A 25,167-nucleotide genomic window follows, 5' to 3' on the forward strand; every position below is an offset into this window, starting at 1 on the left:
TCGAAAAAAAATGAATTAAATCTAAATAGGCACCCCACCAAAGAAGATATACAGATGGTAAATAAGTATATGAAAAGATGCTCAACATCTTTTGTCCTTAAGGAAATACAAATTAAAACAGAGATACAGAATGGCTAAAATTGAAAAAACTGACAATATCAAATGCTGACGATGATGTGGAGCAAGAGGAACTCTCATTCATTGCTGGTGGGAATGCAAAATGGCAGAGCCACTTTGGAAAGCAGTATGACGGTACCTTACAATGCTAAACATAGGCTTACCATATGATCAAGCAATTGTAATTCTAAATATTTGCCCAAATTAGTTGAAAAAGTATGTCCACACAAAAACCTGCATACAAATGTTTATAGTGGCTTTATTTATAATTGTCCAAAACCAAAAGCTACCAAAATGTCCTTCTATAGTTGAATGGATAAGCAAACTGGTACATCCAAACAATGGAAGATTATTCAGCAATAAAAATAAGCTATCGAGCCACAAAAGACATGGAGGAACCTTAAACACATATTGCTTAGTGAAAGAAGCCAGTCTGAAAAGGCTACATACTATATGATTCCAACTATATGACACTCTGGAAAAGGAAAAACTATACAGAGATAGTTAAAAAAAAAAAAGAAAAGAAAAGAAAGAAAAAATCAATGGTTAGCAGGGTTTAGGAAGGGAGGCAGTAGGGACAAATGAATAGGTGAAGCATAGCAGATTTTCAGGGTGGTAATAGTATTCTGTAAGATAATATAATGGTGGATGCATGATATCAGGCATGGTCAAAATCCACAGAAGTTATAACACAAAGAGTGAATCCTAATGGAAACTATGGACTTAGTTAATAATAATGTATAAATACTACTCATCAATCATAACATATGTACCACACGAATTCAAGTGTTAATATTAGGAGAAACTGCACAGGGAAGAGGGAGTATATGAGAACTCTGCATTACTAGGTCAACATTTTTATAAATCTAAAACTGCTCTAAAAATTGTCTATTAAATTTTTTTGAAGAAATAAGATAAATATTACCACTCTTCTATTATTTAACTGTTTATTTTATATTTTATTTTATTTTACTTTATCTTCTTTTTTCTTCCTTCCTTCCCTCCTCCTTCCTCTCTCCCTCTCTTTCCCTCCTTCCCTCTCTCCCTCCCTCCTTCCCTCCCTCCCTCCTTTGTTTCTTTCTTTCTTTCTCTCTCTCTCTCCTCCCTCTCTCTCTCTCGCTCTCGCTCTCTCCCTCCCTCCCTCCCTCTCCCTCTCTCTCTTTCTTTCTTTCTTCTACCACTTATTTCTTTCTACTTTTTCTCCCTCTTATTCTGAGCCGTGTGGATGAAAGGCTCTTGGTGCTGCAGCCAGAAGTCTGTGCTGTGCCTCTGAGGTGGGAGAGCCAACTTCAGGACACTGGTCCACAAGAGACCTCCCAGCTCCACATAATATCAAACGGCGAAAATCTCCCAGAGATCTCCATCTCAACACCAGCACCCAGCTTCACTCAACGACCAGCAACCTACAGTGCTGGACACCCTATGCCAAACAACTAGCGAGACAGAAACACAACCCCACCCATTAGCAGAGAGGCTGCCTAAAATCATAATAAGTCCACAGATACACCCAAATACACCAACAGACGTGGACTTGCCCACCAGAAAGACAAGATCCAGCCTCATCCACCAGAACACAGGCACTAGTACCCTCCACCAGGAAGCCTACACAACCCACGGAACCAACCTTAGCCACTGGGGACAGACACCAAAAACAACGGGAACTACGAACCTGCAGCCTGCAAAAAGGAGACCCCAAATACAGTAAGATAAGCAAAATGAGAAGACAGAAAAACACACCGCAGATGAAGGAGCAAGATTAAAATCCACCAGACCTAACAAATGAGGAGGAAATAGGCAGTCTACCTGAAAAAGAATTCAGAATAATGATAGTAAAGATGATCCAAAATCTTGGAAATACAATAGACAAAATGCAAGAAACATTTAACAAGGACCTAGAAGAACTAAAGATGAAACAAGCAACGATGAATAACACAATAAATCAAATTAAAAATACTCTAGATGGGATCAATAGCAGAATAACTGAGGCAGAAGAACGGATAAGTGACCTGGAAGATAAAATAGTGGAAATAACTACTGCAGAGCAGAATAAAGAAAAAAGAATGAAAAGAACTGAGGACAGTCTCAGAGACCTCTGGGACAACATTAAATACACCAACATTCGAATTATAGGGGTTCCAGAGAAGAAGAGAAAAAGAAAGGGACTGAGAAAATATTTGAAGAGATTATAGTTGAAAACTTCCCTAATATGGGAAAGGAAATAGTTAATCAACTCCAGGAAGCACAGAGAGTCCCATACAGGATAAATCCAAGGAGAAATACGCCAAGACACATATTAATCAAACTGTCAAAAATTAAATACAAAGAAAACATATTAAAAGCAGCAAGGGAAAAACAACAAATAACACACAAGGGAATCCCCATAAGGTTAACAGCTGATCTTTCAGCAGAAACTCTGCAAGCCAGAAGGGAGTGGCAGGACATATTTAAAGTGATGAAGCAGAAAAACCTGCAACCAAAATTACTCTACCCAGCAAGGATCTCATTCAGATTTGATGGAGAAATTAAAACCTTTAGCGACACGCAAAAGCTGAGAGAGTTCAGCACCAGCAAACCAGCTTCACAACAAATACTAAAGGAACTTCTCTAGGCAAGAAACACAAGAGAACGAAAAGACCTACAATAACGAACCCAAAACAATTAAGAAAATGGGAATAGGAACATACATATCGATAATTACCTTAAATGTAAATGGACTAAATGCTCCCACCAAAAGACACAGATTGGCTGAATGGATACAAAAACAAGACCCATCTATATGCTGTCTACAAAAGACCCACTTCAGACCTGGAGACACATACAGACTGAAAGTAAGGGGATGGAAAAAGATATTCCATGCAAATGGAAACCAAAAGAAAGCTGGAGTAGCAATTCTCATATCAGACAAAATAGACTTTAAAACAAAGACTATTAGAAGAGACAAAGAAGGATACTACATAATGATCAAGGGATCGATCCAAGAAGAAGATATAACAATTATAAATATTTATGCACCCAACATAGGAGCACCTCAATACATAAGGCAAATACTAACAGCCATAAAAGGGTTAGTAACACAATCAGAGTAGGGGACTTTAACACCCTACTTTCACCAATGGACAGATCATCCAAAATGCAAATAAATAAGGAAACAGAAGCTTTAAATGATACATTAAACAAGATGGACTTAATTGATTTTTATAGGACATTCCAACCAAAAACAACGGAATACAAATTTTTCTCAAGGGCTCATGGAACATTCTCCAGGATAGATCACATCTTGGGTCACAAATCAAGCCTTGGTAAATTTAAGAAAATTGAAATTGTATCAAGTATCTTTTCCGACCACAACGCTACGAGACTATATATGAATTACAGGAAATGATCTGTAAAAAATACATACACATGGAGGCTAAACAATACACTACTTAATAATGAAGTGATCACTGAAGAAATCAAAGAGGAAATCAAAAAGTACCTAGAAACAAATGACAATGGAGACACGACGACCCAATAACTGTGGGATGCAGCAAAAGCAGTTCTAAGAGGTAAGTTTATAGCAATACAATCTTACCTTAAGAAACAGGAAACATCTCGAATAAACAACCTAACCTTGCACCTAAAGCAATTAGAGAGAGAAGAACAAAAAAACCCCAAAGTTAGCAGAAGAAATCATAAAAATCAGATCAGAAATAAATGAAAAAGTAATGAAGGAAACGATAGCAAAGATCAATAACACTAAAAGCTGGTTCTTTGAGAAGATAAACCATTACCCAGACTCATCAAGAAAAGAAGGGAGAAGACTCAAATCAATAGAATTAGAAATGAAAAAGGAGAAGTAACAACTGACACTGCAGAAATACAAAAGATCATGAGTGATTACTACAAGCAACTCTATGCCAATAAAAAGGACAACCTGGAAGAAATGGACAAATTCTTAGAAATGCACAAGCTGCCAAGACTGAATCAGGAAGAAATAGAAAATATGAACAGACCAATCACAAGCACTGAAATTGAAACTGTGATTAAAAATCTTCCAACAAACAAAAGCCCAGGAACAGATGGCTTCACAGGCAAATTCTATCAAACATTTAGAGAAGAGCTAACACATATGCTTCTCACACTCTTCCAACATATAGCAGAGGGAGGAACACTCCCAAATTCCTTCTACGAGGCCACCATCACCTTAATACCAAAACCAGACAAGGATGTAACAAAAAAGGAAAACTGCAGGCCAATATCACTGATAAACACAGATGCAAAAATCCCCAACAAAATACTAGCAAACAGAATCCAACAGCACACTAAAAGGATCATACACCATGATCAAGTGGGGTTTATTCCAGGAATGCAAGGATTCTTCAATATACGCAAATCAGTCAACGTGATACACCATATTAACAAACTGAAGGAGAAAAACCATATGATCACCTCAATAGATGCAGAGAAAGCTCTTGTCAAAATTCAACACCCATTTATGATAAAAACCCTGCAGAAAGTAGGCCTAGAGGGAACTTTCCTCAACATAATAAGGGCCATATATGATAAACCTGCAGCCAACATCGTCCTCAATGGTGAAAAACTGAAAGCATTTCCACTAAGATCAGGAACAAGACAAGGTTGCCCACTCTCACCACTCTTATTCAACATAGTTTTGGAAGTTTTAGCCACAGCAATCAGAGAAGAAAAGGAAATAAAAGGAATTCAAATCGGAAAAGAAGAAGTAAAGCTGTCACTGTTTGCAGATGACAAGATACTATACATAGAGAATCCTAAAGATGCTACCAGAAAACTGCTAAAGCTAATCAATGAATTTGGTAAAGTAGCAGGATAAAAAATTAATGCACAGAAATCTCTGGCATTCCTATACACTAATAATGAAAAATCTGAAAGTGAAATCAAGAAAACACTCCCATTTACCATTGCAACAAAAAGAATAAAATATCTAGGAATAAACCTACCCAAGGAGACAAAAGACCTGTATGCAGAAAATTATAAGACACTGATGAAAGAAATTAAAGATGATACAAATAGATGGAGAGATATACCATGTTCTTGGATTGGAAGAATCAACATTGTGAAAATGACTGTACTACCCAAAGCAATCTACAGATTCAATGCAATCCCTATCAAACTACCACTGGCATTTTTCACAGAACTAGAACAAAAAATTTCACAATTTGTATGGAAACACAAAAGACCCCAAATATCCAAAGCAATCTTGAGAACAAAAAACGGAGCTGGAGGAATCAGGCTCCCTGACTTCAGACTATACTACAAAGCTACAGTAATCAAGACAGTATGGTACCAGCACAGAAACAGAAATATAGATCAATGGAACAGGATAGAAAGCCCAGAGATAAACCCACGCACATATGGTCACCTTATGTTTGATAAAGGAGGCAGGAATGTAGAGTGGAGAAAGGACAGCCTCTTCAATAAGTGGTGCTGGGAAAACTGGACAGCTACATGTAAAAGTATGAGATTAGATCACTTCCTAACACCATACACAAAAATTAGCTCAAAATGGATTAAAGACCTAAATGTAAGGCCAGAAACTATTAAAATCTTAGAGAAAAACATAGGCAAAACACTCTATGACATAAATCACAGCAAGATCTTTTTTGACCCACTTCCTGGAGAAATGGAAATAAAAACAACAATAAACAAATGGGACCTAATGAAACTTCAAAGCTTTTGCACAGCAAAGGAAACCATAAACAAGACCAAAAGACAACCCTCAGAATGGGAGAAAATATTTGCAAATGAAGCAACTGTCAAAGGATTATTCTCCAAAATTTATAAGCAGTTCATGCAGCTCAATAACAAAAAAGCAAACAACCCAATCCAAAAATGGGCAGAAGACCTAAATAGACATTTCTCCAAAGAAGATATACAGATTGCCAACAAACACATGAAAGAATGCTCAACATCATTAATCATCAGAGAAATGCAAATCAAAACTACAATGAGATATCATCTCACACCAGTCAGAATGGCCATTATCAAACAATCTAGAAACAATAAATGCTGGAGAGGGTGTGGAGAAAAGGGAACACTTGTGCACTGCTGGTGGGAATGTGAATTGATACAGCCACTATGGAGAATAGTATGGAGGTTCCTTAAAAAACTACAAACAGAACTACCATATGACCCAGCAATCCCACTACTGGGCATATACCCTGAGAGAACCATAATTCAAAAAGAGTCATGTACCAAAATGTTCATTGCAGCTCTATTTACAATAGCCAGGACATGGAAACAACCTAAGTGTCCATAAACAAATGAATGGATAAAGAAGATGTGGCACATATATACAATGGAATATTACTGAGCCATAAAAAGAAACGAAATTGAGCTATTTGTAATGAGGTGGATAGACCTAGAGGCTGTCATACAGAGTGAAGTAAGTCAGAAAGAGAAAGACAAATACCGTATGCTAACACATATATATGGAATTTAAGGGGAAAAAAATGTCATGAAGAACCTAGGGGTAAGACAGGAATAAAGACACAGACCTACTAGAGAATCGACTTGAGGATATGGGGCGGGGGAAGGGTAAGCTGTGACAAAGCGAGAGAGTGGCATGGACATATATACACTACCAAACGTAAGGTAGATAGCTAGTGGGAAGCAGTCACATAGCACAGGGAGATCAGCTCGGTGCTTTGTGACCGCCTGGAGGGTTGGGATAGGGAGGGTGGGAGGGAGGGAGACGCAAGAGGGAAGAGATATGGGAACATATGTATATGTATAACTGATTCACTGTGTTATGAAGCAGAAAATAACACACCATTGTAAAGCAATTATACTCCAATAAAGATGTAAAAAAAAATGGGCAGAAGACATATATAGACATCTCTCTGAAGAAGAAATACAGTTGACTAATAGGCACATGAAAGGATGCTCAATATCACTAATTATTAGAGAAATGGAAGCCAAAACTACAATGAGGTATCACCTCATACCAGTCAGAATGGTCATCATCAAAAAGTCTACAAATAACAAATGCTTGAGAGGGTGTGGAGAAAAAGGAACACCCCTAACTGTTGGTTGGAATGTAAATTGGTGTAGCCACTATGGAGAACAGTACGGAGCTTCCTTAAAAAACTAAAAACTAAACATAGAGTTACCATAAGACCCTGCAATCCCACTCCCTGGCATATATTTGGAGAGAACTCTAATTTGAAAAGATACATGCACTTCAATGTTCATAGCAGAACTATTCACAATAGCCAAAACATGGAAACAACCTAAATGTCCATTGACAGATGAATGGATAAATAAGATGTGGTATATATATATATATTTATTTATTTACATATATATATATATATATATATATACACACACACATACATACAATGGAATATTACTCAGGCAAAAATGAATGAAGTAATGCCATTTGTAGCAACATGGATGGACCTAAAGATTATCATACTAAGTGAAGTAAGTCAGACAGAGAAAGACAACTATCATACGATATCACCTATATGTGGAATCTAAACAAATTATACTAATGAACTTATTTACAAAACAGAAACAGATTCAACAGACACAGAAAACAAATTTACAGTTACCAAACTGGGGTAGTGAGGGATAAATTAGGAGCTTGGGATTAACAGATAAACACTACATTAAATAAAATAGATAAATAACAAGGTCCTACTTTATAGCACAGGGAACTATGTTCAGTATCTTGTAATAACCAGTAATGGAAAAAAATCTGAAAAAAACATATATATAATTGAATCACTTTGCTGTATACCAGAAACAAACACAACATTGTAAATGAACTATTTTTCAATTAAAATAAATAAATAAATAAATAAAATGCAGTATCATTCAATTAGTTTGCAAGTACAACAGGCTGTTTAACAGCTCCATTTCAATAGCAATGAAACATTAGCATAATTATGCATGAAATTAAAAAGATGAATTTCATGATTTCAAGAGTATTTCTTCCATCTAGGTCTAAGTATTTTTTAATCTTTCTTTACTCTGACAGTCATTAAAATTAAATCTCAAAATAAACTGAACCTAGTACTGCTTCATCACATTGTATTGAACTAAGATTAAAAAAAAAATGAAGCCTATTCAATTACATTGCTCTTATTTAAAGTGTGACTAATAATGATGAGTTTTTAGTAAGAGCAAATATGTTATAAACACAATAATATACATTTTAAAGTCATTTATAATGTTTGTGCCATTTTAAATGATTTTTTTTTTTTTTTTTTTTTTTTTGCGGTACGTGGGCCTCTCACTGTTGTGGCCTCTCCCGTTGCGGAGCACAGGCTCCAGATGTGCAGGCTCAGTGGCCATGGCTCACGGACCCAGCCCGCTCTGCGGCATGTGGGATCTTCCCGGACCGGGGCAGGAGCCCGTGTCCCCTGCGTTGGCAGGCGGGCTCTCAACCACTATGCCACCAGGGAAGCCCTAAATGATACTCTTTTATTTGCTGGTTTGTGCATGTTTTATGATGCATATGTCAAATTAGTATAACAATACATTGTGACATTATAAACAAGTGTACATGCAATGGGGCTACACCCTCACAACATTTTTAGGACAGGGATTAAAAACAAAAAAGAAAGAAGATAAATTTTACCACTCTACTATTATATAACTGTTCTGGAAACATTAGATATTATAATTGGATGAGAGGACAAACTAAGAGGCATAAATACAGAAAACAACCACCAGTTAAAAATACAGTAGAAGTTAAGATCATTTATGGTTAACAAGAAAAAAGAACTATAACTAGCAATAAACTTAATAAAGTTGCAGGATTTATGTGAAGAAAATGTTAAAGCTCTACTGGGGTGAAAAAGACTATAATACCATGGGATGATACTGTTTTCTTATAAGGAAAAAATCAATACTGGAAAAATAGTCACTACCTAAAAACAAACAAAAATACCTATTCACTAAAAGGAATTAAAATGAAAATCCCAACATGCTTTCCCGGGGGAATCTCTGGAAACATTCTAAAGTTCATTTGAAAGGATAAATATCTGTGCAGGTATCAAGTCTGATTTATACATCACTCTAATTTCAAAACCTAACACAGTGCCTGGTGCAAGGTAAGTGCTTGAAACAATAATGAGAAACACTGAAAAAGAAAATTAGGAGGTGGAACTTGCCATCCAACATCAAAACTGAAAGTGACAGTATGATAAGGACAGAGACCACTCGGATAACAAGTGATTCAGAAACAGAAAAAGCATACAGAAATTTAGTACATATTGAGGGTAGCCATTCGAATGCCTAAAGAAAAAATGCACTCATCAATATGTTAGTCATTTGGAAAACAATAGTTAGATTCACAGTTCACTTTATACATGAAACTAAATTACAGATGGATCAAAAAAATATTACAGTGCAGAAGGCAACAAAATGTGTATTTTATGATCTAAGCATTGAGAAGGTCTTTCTAAACATGAAATAAAAACCATTAGTTTTTCTAGTCTGTCCACTGAAAAGTCCTAGAAGCAATAACCAACTTAAAAGCAATGGGTACTCCCTGAAGCCTAGACTAAATATCATTTCCCATTAAAAGACACCAGACGTCCTTGGAGAAACAGTTGATTCCCCATATGGGGCAGGAGATATACAAGTTAAGTCTGGAACATTCCATCTAACAGAGAGCAAGGAAGCTATCAAAGACATATTAAGATCATAACCAGCTTGAAGAGGCCTTCACTGGCCAAAGATGGGACAAGTTGAACACTAAGAAGGATATAATAACTGCAATGCACTGAAATACCTCAAATATGTTTATGTTTATAAGTTCGTTCCCAATGATACTAAAATCAAAAGCAAATTAAAAAATAGAAAACCTAACCTCATAGTCAGCTTTCTGCAGTGTTAGTAAACAACTCATTATTTTGAAAATTGGTAAATAAGAGAAATAATAATCTCTCTAGCCTTTTCTCTAGAAACTATTCTTTAGAGAAATCAGAGTTGATAAAAAGGAAAGTTTTACATTTTATAAACAATAAAATAATGTATCTAGGCCATAATTTTCAATGGCTGTTTACATCACAAAAAGAGACACAAGATAGTACCTATCGCCTGATGGAAGTACACAATGCCATTTCTAAAACACTCTTCATAAAAATCAAACTGGAATCTGATCAAACATCTGGACCTAACTACTAACTTACAGAAAATTCAAGGTCAGAGTAACATGCTACACAATAGCAGCAAAATCAGACTGTGATGCTCTACAGGACAAATGACCTGCTTTTATCAACAAAAAACTGCGAGGAAAAAAACTGAGAGATGGAGGGGTAATCTACAGATTAAAAGAGACTTAAAAGACTTCAACCAGAGTCAATGTTTGAATCTTGGATTCCAGTTCAAACTCTAAGTAAACAGAAGACAAGCGGAGAAATGTAAACACTGACTGGCTATCTGAAGAACTCATAATATTGAAGAAATTAATGTTATTTTTCTGCAGGGGTATAACTTATGGTTAAAGAGTAGGGTCCTCAATTTTTAGAGATACATGCCTGCAGATTAAAAAAGAAATTACTAATACGTGTGATGTAAGGGTGAATGGCGCATTTCACAACAATATATCAGTGAAGGAAATAATTTTAGTTCTGAATCTGATTGCAACAAGGAAGATTCTTCATTACTATTTTTGATCAGATATTAAAGAAATCAGAGCATAGCTATCTAGGGACAATAGCTACGACATGGATTACTCTACTTGGAATTGAAACTAAAAATGAATAGTTATCCCTTGGTATCCATTGCGGATTGGTTCCAGGTCCCCCTTACATACCAAAATCTGCAGATGCTCAAGTCCTTTATATAAAATGGCAAAGTATTTGCATATAACCTAAGCATATACTCCCATATACTTTAAATCATTTACAGATTACTTATAATACCTAATACAATGCAAATGCTACGTAAATAGCTGTCAGCACACGGCAAATTCAAGTTTTGCTTTTTCAAATTTTCTGGAATTTTGGGGGGAGTATTTTTGATTCATGTTCGGTGGAACCCTCAGATGCAGATATGAAGGGTCAACTGTAATAAAAGCCTTTACTCTCCTCACATCCTTATGCTCTTGGTATCCTAAGCTTCTCATAGTTCCCTGGGCATAACTAGCTCCTTCTATAATTCCCTGCACTTGCTATGCTGACTGGAATTATTTTTGCAAGACAAATTCCTACTCATTCTTTAACAACCAACTCAAAAGAAATGTCTATAGCAAAACTTCTCTAACCACCCTGGCATTATATTAACTGTCCATTATGCTGCCAGTAACGCTGTAAGACTATCTTTGTACAGTACTTATTTAAACTGTAATTTATTTGTTTTTTGGATCTGCTTCCCTAAAAGCTCAGAGTGATCTTTTATCTCTACCTCCTAGCACATGAACCCTTCTAAAAGGGTGCTCAGTAAGCATCTGCAGAATCAAACTGAACTTATTTACCAAACGCAGTATCTAGAAAGACTTTAAAAATTGATAAGGTCTAAGAAGTCTTGTTGAGTCTTTTCCAGAAAAGACTTAAAAAGAAGAGGTAGATCATCAAGTTTTGTAACACTAATTCTACTAGCAAGATGGGAAACTGCTGTGCATTTAGGTTCATTAACACTTCCAGCAAATTTTTTTTTTCTTGAAATACTCTAACACTTCATCTAAAGAAGCTATTCTGAAACTTTTTAGTCAACTAACAGCATTAACTGACTACCTACTCCATCAGCTACTATTTTGCAATGGAAAAACAAAAAACAAAATCTAAAAAAAAAAAGTAAAGAATAGAATTTGACATCAGTGAAAAAAGTTTCAAATTAACTTACAACATAAACTTAAAAAAAAATGGTCAAATTAAATAAATGAAAGAAATAGAACCTAAAGCACTAATTTTAAACAAGTTTTTTGACAGATTTTTACACTATGACCTAGATATGCATACTTATATACACATATAACTGAAAACAATACTTACCCTTACCAACATAATGGAATCTGATATATTTTATTCACTTTTTTACTGAAAAGAAAAACAAGCAAAACCCTCCTGGTAGACTTGCCAAAATGATTTCATGACCCCGCTGCTGGGTTGAGATTTAAAGTTTGATAAACACTGTCCAAAGAAATTTGCATACTATTAATAATCCCTAGGCTACACAATCCTACAGCCACAATCCTACAACAAAGGACAGCCACAATCCTACAACAAATCTATATATGAAATCTGTCTACATCATAAAAATTATGAATAGCAAATACAATTTTCAAAAGGATGAGGCAATTTCTGCTATAGTTAGGAAAAGTAAAATGGCATCTTTGATATCTAAAAAAATGAAGGATATTATGTCTATTAAGACAAGTGCCTTAGTCCTAGAGCTCTAAAAAAGTGACAAGGCAAAGGTTCTTAGCTGAGTACTGTTACAGGAACTGAGGTTTTAGTTTAAACAATATTATTCTCAAGTTCAATATTATTCACAAGTTTTCCTTTAAGTCTAAGAAAGCCTTGTTTAAGAAATTCAATTCCACTTATTGTTCATCTTAGTTATTAAACTGTGAGATAATATGGTTTTTAAAATTTTCATGGGGTGTCCATCTTAAACTCAAATTTAAGACAAATCATTCTTCAATAAGAGATTATCTTTAAGTTTCTGTTATATAGGAATTCTATGACTACCACTACAAGTCACTTTAAAAAACCTATCTCTTTTCATAGGCAAATATAAAATCAAATTCTTAGCTGATTTTCTTTTGTTAAAAACTAATACTGAAATATTCTCTAATAACTACCATAAGGCAATGAAGCTCTTTCCACCATTTATACAAATTTCTTGGCTTAGGTACCACTGGATCTACATAAATATCACTTCTAACATAAAATATTTTTGCTGAAAAGTTAGTGGTTTCAAAAGAAAATTCTCATGAAACTAGAGATGACAGGAATTTAAATACAAAGGCATTCCAGAATAAAGAGCATTTACATATATCAAATAGAACTGCCATTTACTTTTTACAAGATTGCCACAGACACATGAAGTTGTGCCCAGGTTTTCTCACTGGATCTCCATGTTGACTAGATGCACTGAATGGAGAAGGCTGAGAACTGTTAGGCTGGCTCTGTACTTGAACAGCTGGTGAAGGTGTCATAGGAGTGTTCTGTGAAAAAGCACAACCACACAGTTTGTGAAATGACACTGAAAAACATTCATATCTTATAGCATAGGCTTATGAATTTGATTACATTGATAGTTATGCACTTCCAACATATAAAATTTATATTTGTAATTTTAATGATTACCTTTTAGAAACTCTTTTAAGATATAACTAATTTTAGAAATATGTTTAGGAAGTCAAATTCATTTCATATGAATTAGAGCAAGATTGCATTGTTGTTACTATCACAGAATATACATTATTTAGAATTAAGATTTTTTAAATTAATAAAATTGGGTAGAAACACAATTATAGATTAAAAAGAGAAATTTATTATAAATTCACCCATTTGATTTACTTACATATATTCTTCACAAAAAAATCAACTGCAAATTATTTCTTCTTTGTATAATATTTCCTTTAAGATTTTAATGAATATAAAACAATATATAGTAAAAAGCAAAGGGAATTTCAGATGTTAAAAATGATATAACCATATAAGTAAAATGTTGTAAATATTACTTTGCAGCAAAAGCTATTTTAACTAACAACTTTAGTCTTTAAAGTTGCTCGGTTATAAGTTTTGATGGATAATACAAGGATTCTAATTGTATGCATAAGTCTTTTTAATATAAGCTACATTTTTTTCTCTTCTATATCCCATCCTTTCTCTCTGAAAAACACATAATAATTATAATGTAGCTTAAAACAATTTGAGGCAATATATTTTCTTTGAGGTTTAATTCAGATTTCACTCATAACATACATACCACAAAGGAAAAAATACTAAATTTCTCACAGAAATGGTAGCACATCATTTTCAAAACATTGTTTAAAGGCAATACATTTAAACTTTGGGAAAATATTAAATATATTTGTTTATTTATAAGGTAATATTGGAAATAGTGGAGCAAAATTAAGTTAAAAATTGCTGAAAACCTCTTACTGAAAGTCATAATAATTTTTTAAAAATAGACAAAACACAACACATAAGGCCACAGCATAAAAATGAATAAATGAAGAGAATAAAATGCCAAAAGAAAAGGTTCTTAGAAATGTGAAGTCATAAGAACTTTTGAGTTCCAAGTTCTAAGAAAAAAAAAAAATCTACTTTGGGATGTGATTGAAGTTATTTCTCTAATAGGGTCCCACTCTTACTATTTTATCATGTTGTTAGTGAGAAAACATATACATGCATGAAAAACATGCATTTTAGGGCAGTACAGGTATCATGGGTAGGATGTGGACTTTCCAGCTTGACAGATCAGGACTCAGAATTTCAATCTACCTTTTAACTAGCTATGTGACCCTGGGCAAACTACTTAACCTCTCTGATCCTTAATTCCCTCATCTATAAAGTGTAAATAATAAAATCTAACTTTTGGGATGGTGGGAAGACGAGAGAAACGATACGTGAAGAGCCTGGCTCTGATTCTCAGTAAATGCCAATTGTTACAATTATTATTTATGCTAATAGAAAAGTCCAGAGGGAAACCATATTTTGGAGGAAAGATGATGAGTTCACTTTGGAGACAGGGACAGATCAATAAGTGCAATTATCTATCAACAGAAGTTAAAGCTGGGAACATGGATTGACAATCATTCACCTGTGGATTCTTAAAGCCATATAAACTAAGAGTAAGAAAGCAGAACTGGGGGTTTTGGGGGTGGGGGTGGGGAGAGAGGAGGATCAGAGAGAAAGGAAGGGAAGATAACATTAGAATCAATCTATTTACAACAACAACAGCAAAAAATTAGTCAAACTATTTCCTTGAAATGAAAATACTGCATAAAAAATTCCAGGAAACTCTAATAAATAGGAGTAGCCAAAAGGATCAGTTTGAGCCAAATACAAATACTGACACAAATATAATCCCAGAATTTTAACTAAAGGGTAAATTTGTCAGAGCTACCAAATTCCTTCATAATGAACTTTCTGGTCCCCTACACTATTACCATTTACATTTGGTATTTTATTGACTCTCCTGTCATATATTTGTAAATTAAGCTTATTTTTGTTTTTATAAGTGCTAACAAAGCTTTATCCTATTTTTTCTTCTTCAATGTAGAACTCTTACTGGTCTCATACAGAAAAGTTAAATAACAGGGAATCATAGGGTATTTTAGCTCCAATTGTTAATGATTAATGAGGGATGTGGCAAGGATAACTGCAGTTAATCCAAGCTGTTAAATTAAGAAGGAATAAAAGACATATTAACCAAATGCAATGTGCAGAAAACTTGTAGATCCTAATTCAAACAAAATGTTTAAGAAACACATTTTTAAAGACAACTAGGGAACACTGAGCATGAACTGGGTGTCATATAATATTAAACTACTATTATCCATATAATGTGTATATATATATATATATTTAAAAGTATTTATAAATATATACTAAAGTATTCATTGGTGAAATGAAATAATGTTTGGGATTTACTTTACTTCAGGGAAAAAAATGGTGGTGGGGAAGAGATGAAACTAGAAAGGCAAAATGGTGACAATATCTAAAGCTGGGTGAAGGATACATGGAGGCTTATTGGCTCTACTTTTCTGTATGTTTAAAAATTTTCACAGTAAAAAACAAGAAACAACAAAAAAAATAAAGAGAGATAAATATATCAACGAAACAAAAAGAAGTACAGTACTTATAAAAGGTACCAAATGAGAAATTCCAAGACTCATATTTTCTTTGACTAAAGGAGTGTTTTTAGGTTTCCTCCTATAATAAAAAATTACACATTTCTTTCAACAAAACTAATTTTTAAATAGGTTGTTTATATGTTTTTCCAAGTACTACTTAATTACGTTTTAAGAACTAGGTCTTTTACATAAGATGCAAAATATATTTCTTTTAGGATGTAAAAGGGCCCGATCATTAACCATAACCCTAACTCAAATGTGAATGTAAAAGTAGGTCTCAAAATCATGTTTTTGGAATGATCACTCTTCAGCAATATTCTTTACCATTGCTCTACTCCATTGAGGTAGAACTAATTTTTCATATTATAGTACCTCTCCAGTAGTGTGTGACCAGAAAAGTAAAATTACACAAAGAATATGAAATAATTCTGATTCCTTTTGTAATGTAAAATTATCTAAAAATGTTAATGTAGCAGTTTTATTTTTGGCAAAGATATTTCTTTTTGTTAAAATAAGAAATTGTAATCTTGCCTTTATCATCTTTTCAAGAATAAACTACGGCTGAAAAGTCTAGACTGTACTGATGATACTTTCTGATATATGACGGGATTTGAAGTTGTTAAATGTTTACTTTCTTATTAATATTAAGCTTTTAAAAAATCTTAGAATAAGACTAAAATTTAAACATTCAAACTGTGTTAGAAAAACTACAAAGTCATAATTTATTTTTCTCAAAATAAATTATTTACTAAGTAGTAATGAAATACTGTGTTCAATTCTAGCTACACATTTTGAAAGCCACTTAGAAAGTGGAACCGGTTGAGGTAAACAGGATGATGAATAAACCAGACACTATAACACCTAAGGTCTAATTGAAATGAATAGGAAAATACACTCTAAAGAAGAGGTGAGTAAGGAGAGATACTTTTAAATGCTTGTAAGGAAAAAGAATTAGATTTACTCTAAATGTGATATAAAAGAGATTACATTTAGTCTAAATGTAGTACAGATCTTTAGAGAACAGAATTAAGACAATAACAGAAATCACTGGAAAAGAGGTCTCTGTGAGCGTGGGAGAGTTCATTCAACTCTTAAAAATGAGGGTTATGGACAAGATAATATCTAAGGCTCTCTCTGCTCTAATATTCTCTTATTTTCCTAAACTATCCAGTTTTTTTTCCTCTTATTAAGTATAACTAGATAATATATACATACCAAGCCTGTCTTATAAGAACACATTGAAATGTAAACAAAAAAATACGTTTGGTGGTAATGACTTTAGTTATTACAGTGTACTACTAGTCTACTAATCTAAGCAGTAATACTCTTTAAAAAAAAACACATTAAAATGACATTCTTGTGACTCTTGCTAAAATGATTTTCTATGGCTATGACTAAACACTGCCCCCTTGAGGCTGCAGGTATGCTTTCTGATGGGTTGAGTAACTTTTCAAACGCTTTATCAAAGAAAGAAAGGGACCAGAAAGATACCCATATTCAGTGTTGGCACTATGTCAGAAAGGATTCATGTATGAAGGACAGGAAACTGAGGAGCAGCATCTATAAAATGCCTTAAATAAGTACATCCTTAAGTAAACTATCTTTATATACAAGAATTAGGTATGGCATCAGATCATGGGATGAACAGATACAGATATACTCAACATGTGTTTTACATGCTCCTGAAAAAGACAAGTCTTTAGGTAAGTATTTATAACTAATTTTCTTTCATTTTTATTATTTTACATGCCAATCTAATACTATGCCTCCAGCAGATACAAATTCATGAATAGTGGAAGAGAGTATGACTTTCAGAAACGGTACCCATATTGCACTCTAACTTGCAAATGTAACAGATTGAAAAAAAATAGTTACAAATAAAGAAATGTGCCTTGAAGTACAATTTATTTTGTATTTATATAACCTACCCAGTTAAATACTACTTAAAAACAAAATCTATGGCTATATTACTTTCACATATCTTTCTCCTTTATTTGTTGCTAGCTTTTTTTCTGTAATGAAATTAATACAGCTGATTAATGGGAGTGAGAAGGAACAAAACTGAGCAAAGAAAAATTAAGTAACAATGGTATTAGGAAGGATTACCCATTGGCCATTCTCAGCAGGGACGTTTCCCTGCAGTCTTTCCAGCTCTGAGCATTCTGCAAAAGTCTGGAAGTCCCTTCTTGGGGTAAAGGTGCCTCCTTAACATCCCCAGACCCCTTAAAATGGTGGAAATAACAAGGTATGGCTAAAAAAAAAAAATCACATTTAAATTCCTCTATTTCATTTACCCCTTTAAAGTACCAATTCAAATAGTGAATAAAATGGTGTTAAACCAAGGCCTAAAATGCAACTTTGAGAGTATATAAAGAAATTTAAAGACCCTGGGCAACAATGGAAATGGCCTTTTATTAGCAGGCTCTTGAGAAGGCCCAACAGCCTCCCTTCAAAGGAAACTTATGATTCCATCTTGAACAGTTGATAATTTTTTAGCCTTTATAGGTACCTTATCTTATATATAAAGATAAAATATACCTGCACCATTACTGAGTGCCAGACCGTGTAGCAGGCACTGTGCTAAGAGTTATACATACACATCCTGTTTTTTTCTCATTCTCACAGACACCATGTATGTTATGTCTCTTTTTCCTTGCAAAGTTATAAATTTCTACATGCCAACCAAATACCAACTTTAGACCGTAGCTATTTTAAATAAACTACATTCCTGGAGAGAATACATAAAAGGTTTATACACATTTTTCAGATTAGGAATAAAATATATTAATTTTATGGCTTGAGTTAGATGTATGCATGTCCAATATGTTAAATTCTAGCATTAATATCCTAAAATTATCATTCGGTGGTACTCACATCCTATAACCTAGTAGTTAAAATAATCAATATGTTACATATAAAAGGGGTATCTAGGACTTTACAAAGAAATCTTTTAGAATAGTGGAGAAATGGGTTAATAGCATGAGTTTTGATTTCAGACACACACCCAGGTTTCAGTCCTAGTACTACCTCATATTAGCTGGTAACCGTGGGCGAGTTATTTAGCATTGGAGGGCCTCATCTTTAAAATGAAATTAAAATTTTTACCTAATAGACTTTCTTTGAGGATCAAATAACAAAATGTTTTAGTGCAATCCCAACACAGGTCCTAGTCTTAGCCAGTATTGTTGTTCGTTTTATGTTATTTAGGTATCATTATTGAATATAACCACACTGGAAGGTTGACACAAAAAATGAGGGTGGATGAAACAATTCCATAGTAATAGAGGTTTTCTCTAATTTGGCTTGGTCTACTATAACTCTTTGGGATTATAAAGGAATCTAAAAGGAAAAAAGGTCAAACACATAATCAAGATGAATTGGGAAATTATTAAATATAAAATTAAAACAATGTGTTGAATGCTTACTATATGTTAAACATTTCATTACTAAAAAAAACTTTTTTAGTGTGCTTAATAAATGAAAAACTCAACTTGTAAAAGTTTGAGTAAAAATGATTTAGTATTTTCCACCAAAACTCCTTATTAATTATTGCCATGTAAATAATATCCACTAAAGAATACTCAACCTACTTAGGTAGCTTGAAATAGATCTAAGCAATACTAACATATGAATTAAAAACCTCATTCTGCCCCCAGAGCAGCTTTATCCATTCACATGAAGAAAGACGCATATTAGTGAATGACATGCTCTGAAGCAAGGGATTCTTCGTTTTTTCATCTTCCATTTTGCTCCCCCACCACCACCCCTGCTTTGCCATCTAGATTTGGTACCAATACCAACAATCTGCTGTTATCATCATAAGCACAGAGAAGAAACCCAAGCCAGAAGAATGCTAGAACAGTTGGCAACAGTCACAGAAGGTTCTGGCTATGTAGTAATTAGGAAAGAGAGAATGAAGAAGTAGTAATCCAGGAAATAGCATACAAGATTGTCCTTAAAATCTTTACAGGCTGATTGGACCCTCAATTCAGTAGCACTGATTCAAGAAAACACTTTTATTCACTAAGGCATGCAGAGACAGGATAGTATATATTAAAAAGGGAATAGCAGAAACATGACAGTAGAGCAAAGGAATAAGAGACACAAAATTTAAAATACTGGAATAGCTGAAACAAATTGAAATTATAAGAAATAAACCTTTTTAAAGAATAAAGGCAACTAATTCAATACATAGATATAATAAGAACACACTTGATAAAATTCTTATGGAATTCATCTTTTTTACAGAAGTACTGTGAAAGGAGGCACAAAAATACACTCGTGTCAAAATCAAATACAGAAATCCCTTTTTGGAGAACCCTTAGCAACCCCGCACCCCCCTAACATAGGAGACTAAGTTACGTTTTAAAAATTCCCCCAAAGACGTTAGATTAGAAGTGCTTCTCTTGCTTGGCTCTACAAAATTACTAATTTGGGTCTATAACAAAATAGAAAGATGCTTTAAACCATGTGCTAAAGTTAACAACTGAAAACTGTTTAATATTATAAAAAACAGAGAAAAATAAAAGAGCACAACAGCTTAAGTACATTGATGAGCCGACCCAATTAACTTTTCAAGGTAAAACATGGAACAACAGTGCATTTCCCCCTCAAATCATATTAACACATCAGGATTTCTGTAAGAGAAATGTGATACGAGAATGACTCACCTGTGGGACCACATTCTGTACGTAGGTTGATGGGTGCTGCTGCTTTTGCTGAACAGCACTTTCTATTGCTACTTTAGCTACAGTGCTTGGATCTGCTCCTGCTGGCACGGCAACCATTGTTGCACTGCAGCCAGCATTGTTGGGGTCACTGATTGTAACAATTCTAACTCCCACTTTATTTGGAATTCCTGTGACTGTTTCCCTATCATTATCCTCTGCTGGCCTCTTCACAGTTTTGCATTCTGCTGTGCCATTTGTAGACCGAACGTCAGATGACAGGGCAGGAAAATGGGACACTCTTGATCCTGAGTGGGGAACGGCTATGATTTGATGCCCCTGTATAACAGAGGTTGTAGAATGTGGTGAGACAACTACACTTGGGCGTTGCTGAGGCACATCTGAATTCAAACTTGAAGCTAGAGGTCCATTAGGCAAATCAGTACCACTAAATTGCTGTGTTGCCACATTTGAAGCCTCCTGTATACTGCTCACAGATGGCGAACCACCCAAAGTTAATACAGGTCCATTAGAAATTCTTTCTAGTTGATCACCTTTGGCAGTATCTTGCTGAGTGGCATCGAAAGTCCCTTGTGGTTCCACTGGAGATATCTCACCATTTCCTACATGATTGGAAGTTTTGTGATTTGGAATGTTTTTGCTTAAATGAGAACCATCTCCTTTATCAAAATCACAGATTCCATTAACTAGAGGTTTTTTCAAATCACTTTTAATATCCTGCATGTCCATTTGTTCTGAGTTCTGTTTTCCAGATGCTCCATTCTCACCTAATTCTAATGATGGCCCATTACTGATTAGTGAGCACTGATTAGCCTCACTTTGAATTTTCCCTGAGTTTGAAGGAGGTAGACTTGAGTCACTGTACTTTCTCCCATTTAAAAGACTTCCCACCTGCATTTCATTTTCCTTCGTATCCCCATTGCTGGTGTTCGTGGTTCCTCGTCTGCAGGATGGGTTCTCCATGACTTCAATTTTACGTTCATGAACGTGTAAACCTGTTGCTTCTTTTGCTTCCTCTTCCTTTTGGCAAATTATTTTATCACCTTTGAATGGGGGAGTAGCAGTAGTACAAGATGATTGTCCAGCTGGAGATGCTTGAGAGGCTGGAAGCGTTTGCACCTGAAGTCCAACTCCTGCCTGGGTCCCGCTCATGGTAATTCCTGCTGGAGCAATGAGCTGAGTTGCATTTCCCTGACTCACAGTTGCAGTTGCAAAACTTGTATTTGGCACAACTGTTATAGTTACCTGGTTGCCAGAAGTCCCTTGGAAAATGGTTGCTGGGCTATTTGAGATCAGCGGACCTGGCAATATTTGTAAGTTCGAGATGGGCACGGTTTGCACTCCCCCTGTGGGTGGCATCGCACTTTGGACCAACTGAACATTTTGCTGCCCAACCAATAGCTGCTGAGCTGGAGTTTGCCCCTGCACTCCAAAACCTGCTGCTTGATTATTGGCCACCTGGTATACCACCTGAGGGCTAGGAGCTCTTGCATTATTAGGGGGAGGAATCTGTGGAGCTGGGAGAATAAGCTTACCACCCGGAGTTGAAGGACCACGCTTTGGAAGCAGCAACTGTTTTATCAGACTCGACTCACCAGAAGCAGGCTGACCAACTCCTGCATTTGTTTGCTGTGGTTGAACCTGCATTTGTACTTGTTGTGGCTGCTGAACTTGTACTTGTACCTGTTGTGGTGGGGGTGCTGGTGAATGCTGCTGCTGTTGCTGCCTTTTCACAGATAGCATTTGACTGACAGTAGGAGGTGGTCCCTGTGACTGAGGGGTGGAAGAAGATGACACGGCAGAAGGGACCTGGCTATTAGTAGCTGGGACAGGTGATGGTGAGGAAGATGGAGTAATGTTTGGTTGTCCAGCTAGCTGAACTGCCTGACCAGCCGGAAGAGCTGCTGGATTAGCAAGAACAATTTGGTGAATGGCTGGTGCGTAAGTTTGACCTTGTTGAGCTGGCTGACTTACAATCACTACGCTTTGTTGGGTTGGCTGCTGTGGTTGTTGAATAGGCTGTTGGACCACCGTTGATGAAACTTGCTGAGAAGGGAGAGGTTTGGGTGCAATGTTCTGAAACCCTACCCTTGAGGGCTGTGGACTCGGGACACCAGCAATGGTAACCATTTGTCCTGTAGCTACCTGAAAATTCTGTACTGAAGTTGCCGAGACAATGTTGGACGCAGAAGTCGTTACGTACTGTGGGGGTGCTATGAGAACAGTGTCCTGTGGCTGACCGCCAGCTGACGTCTGCTGAGACGAAGTCTGCACGGGTTGGGGCGATGTGGTGATTAACTGTTGACCCTGTGAAACTGCAGAAGTACATGCTGGCATGTTCTGTACTCTGCCAAATATATGACTCTGTGGGACACCTTGTTGAATTACCGTAACAGGAGTGCCGGAAGGTATCTGTCCCGGTACCACTGTGTGCAATGGAGACTGTTGTGGAATTACAGATGGATGGTGAAGCAATGTCTGGGAATTCACAACTGTAACAGGTTGGGGCCCTGTACTATGATTCTGAACCACAGAACTCTGAGCAGCTCCTCCTCCCACAGCAATACTAACAGGAACTGCTGTCTGGGGTATAGAATTCTGGATTACTGTAGCCTTAACGACTTCACAAGGAATTGGAGCTTTATTCTGAATGACAGTCACCGGAGCATTTTGCTGCTGGTGGGTATGAACTGAAGGATTTGGTGGAATTCTCGAAACAGTCTGTGCCACGGTATGAACACCTTGTACTGGAAAAGACATTTGTGTTGCAGTCAAACTTGAAGATTGGTTGGTAACAGGAGTCCTCTGAAAATGGTTTCCTACAGTTTGTGGTCCGTGAGGGATTCCTGAAAATATAGGGAAAAGTCAAAATTCATAATGAAATGACTGCAAAGCTGCATGTAGAAATTATTTTACTCAATGTGAGAGAAAACAGTCTTAAGAAATTAACAAGTTTGCATCATATGAATCTGATAAAATAATAGAACGAGAAATAAAATGTTACTGGAAAAACAAGGAAAAGTTACACATCTTAAAGGTATATAAGCTTTCATTTAGTCTTCTTATTAAATCGGTAATATTTAAAACACAATAAAAATTAATACCTGCGGGTGAAGGACTTGGAGATACATCAGGAACAGAATCAACACGAACAACGGGAGTAGAAACAGGTTGCTGCTGATAGTACATCTGAATGGGAAGTGGGATAGCCCTCCTTTTTACTCCTACTACATGAATATGTGCCTGCCCATTGTTACTGGAATCCTCCACCCTCTTCACTGTATGATTTGGAAAGACCGTTCTGTAAAGTACACACATACTCAGTTTTAATAACTAGCACATTAACAAAAACCACTAACTTCTAACTGCTACACGAATGGCAGCAGCATATTCACTGCTACTTATGTATGAACTAGTATGAATCATAGTTATATTCTGCAAGGGTGGGAAGCAAGGAATTAAATATAAAAGGTCAATTCTCCAATTTTAAAAATCATTATTTATTAACACTGTTGGGTTTAAAACAATTCTACTGTAATTAACAAAAAAGCTGCATCTAGGCAATGCCTATTTGATGAACTTTGCAAAATATCAAAACGCCATGGGACTTCCCTGGTGGTGCAGTGGTTAGGAATCCGCCTGCCAATGCAGGGGACATGGGTCCGGGAAGATCTCACATGCCGCAGAGCAACTAAGCCTGTACACCACAACTGCTGAGCCTGTGCTCTGAAGCCCACGAGCCACAACTAATGAAGCCTGCGCGCCTGGAACCTGTGCTCCGCAACAAGAGAAGCCATCGCAACAAAGAGTAGCCCCCACTCGCCACAACTAGAGAAAGCCCATGCACAACAGCGAAGACCCAATGCAGCCAAAAATAAAAAGATAAACAAATAAATAAATGTATATATATTTAAAAAGCCATAATACTTGAGGACAGAGTTTAGTTATAGACTATTAGTCAAGACTTAAAAGGGTGAAAGCCATGTCTTTAATGCATAAAAGTAGGTGCAAAAAAAGTAAACGTGATTTCTTCCTTTTCTTTCTTTGATAAGCCTAGTAACGGTTGACCACAAACACCAGATGTGATTTCCAAAATTCCCTTGTATTTAAACTTCCATCACACTACAATCTAACTATACAAAATTTCAAGTAGTGGAGATATTTCAAACTAGGTAGATAGCTGGTGTGTTCTCTAAAGAGCAAGGGGTGTTGTAAATGATGAAAATTGACTTTATTTAAAGTTATGAAATATAAATCCTACCTAAGACATTTATAAAATCCAGTTGATGTTAGGATTCCACCACGAGCCAATTTACTGCAAGTTGATAGGTACTCAGAATACATTTCTGCTCGAGAGACAGAACAATCTGGATTTACTTCAAAATGAGCATTTAACCTAAAAGAGGAGAAAAATATATGGCATTATGCAATATACTATAGGAGAGTCCATACTTAAATATACAAAACCATTTGAAGGCAATGTGTTATAAACTAATAATTATGTCTATTAATCAAATTTCACTGTCTCATGTATTATTAACAAAAATACATGCTAGGTTTTAGACAGAGTAAATA

General features: G+C 35.6%; 1 protein-coding gene across 2 annotated transcripts in view; it reads right to left on the reverse strand.

The window, feature by feature from the left end:
* Positions 1-25,167, reverse strand: part of ARID2 (AT-rich interaction domain 2) — a 178,774-nt gene that overhangs the window by 30,740 nt on the left and 122,867 nt on the right. For both annotated transcript variants that reach the window (XM_030835321.2, XM_030835322.3), the window contains 4 exons: positions 24,854-24,988; positions 23,697-23,893; positions 20,575-23,438; positions 13,116-13,264 (listed from right to left, as the gene is read on the reverse strand). In XM_030835321.2, coding sequence (XP_030691181.1) covers positions 13,116-13,264; positions 20,575-23,438; positions 23,697-23,893; positions 24,854-24,988 — 3,345 coding nt within the window. The remainder of the gene's footprint in view (positions 1-13,115; positions 13,265-20,574; positions 23,439-23,696; positions 23,894-24,853; positions 24,989-25,167) is intronic.

Source organism: Globicephala melas, chromosome 10, assembly GCF_963455315.2.
Source record: "Globicephala melas chromosome 10, mGloMel1.2, whole genome shotgun sequence".
Taxonomy (NCBI): domain Eukaryota; kingdom Metazoa; phylum Chordata; class Mammalia; order Artiodactyla; family Delphinidae; genus Globicephala; species Globicephala melas.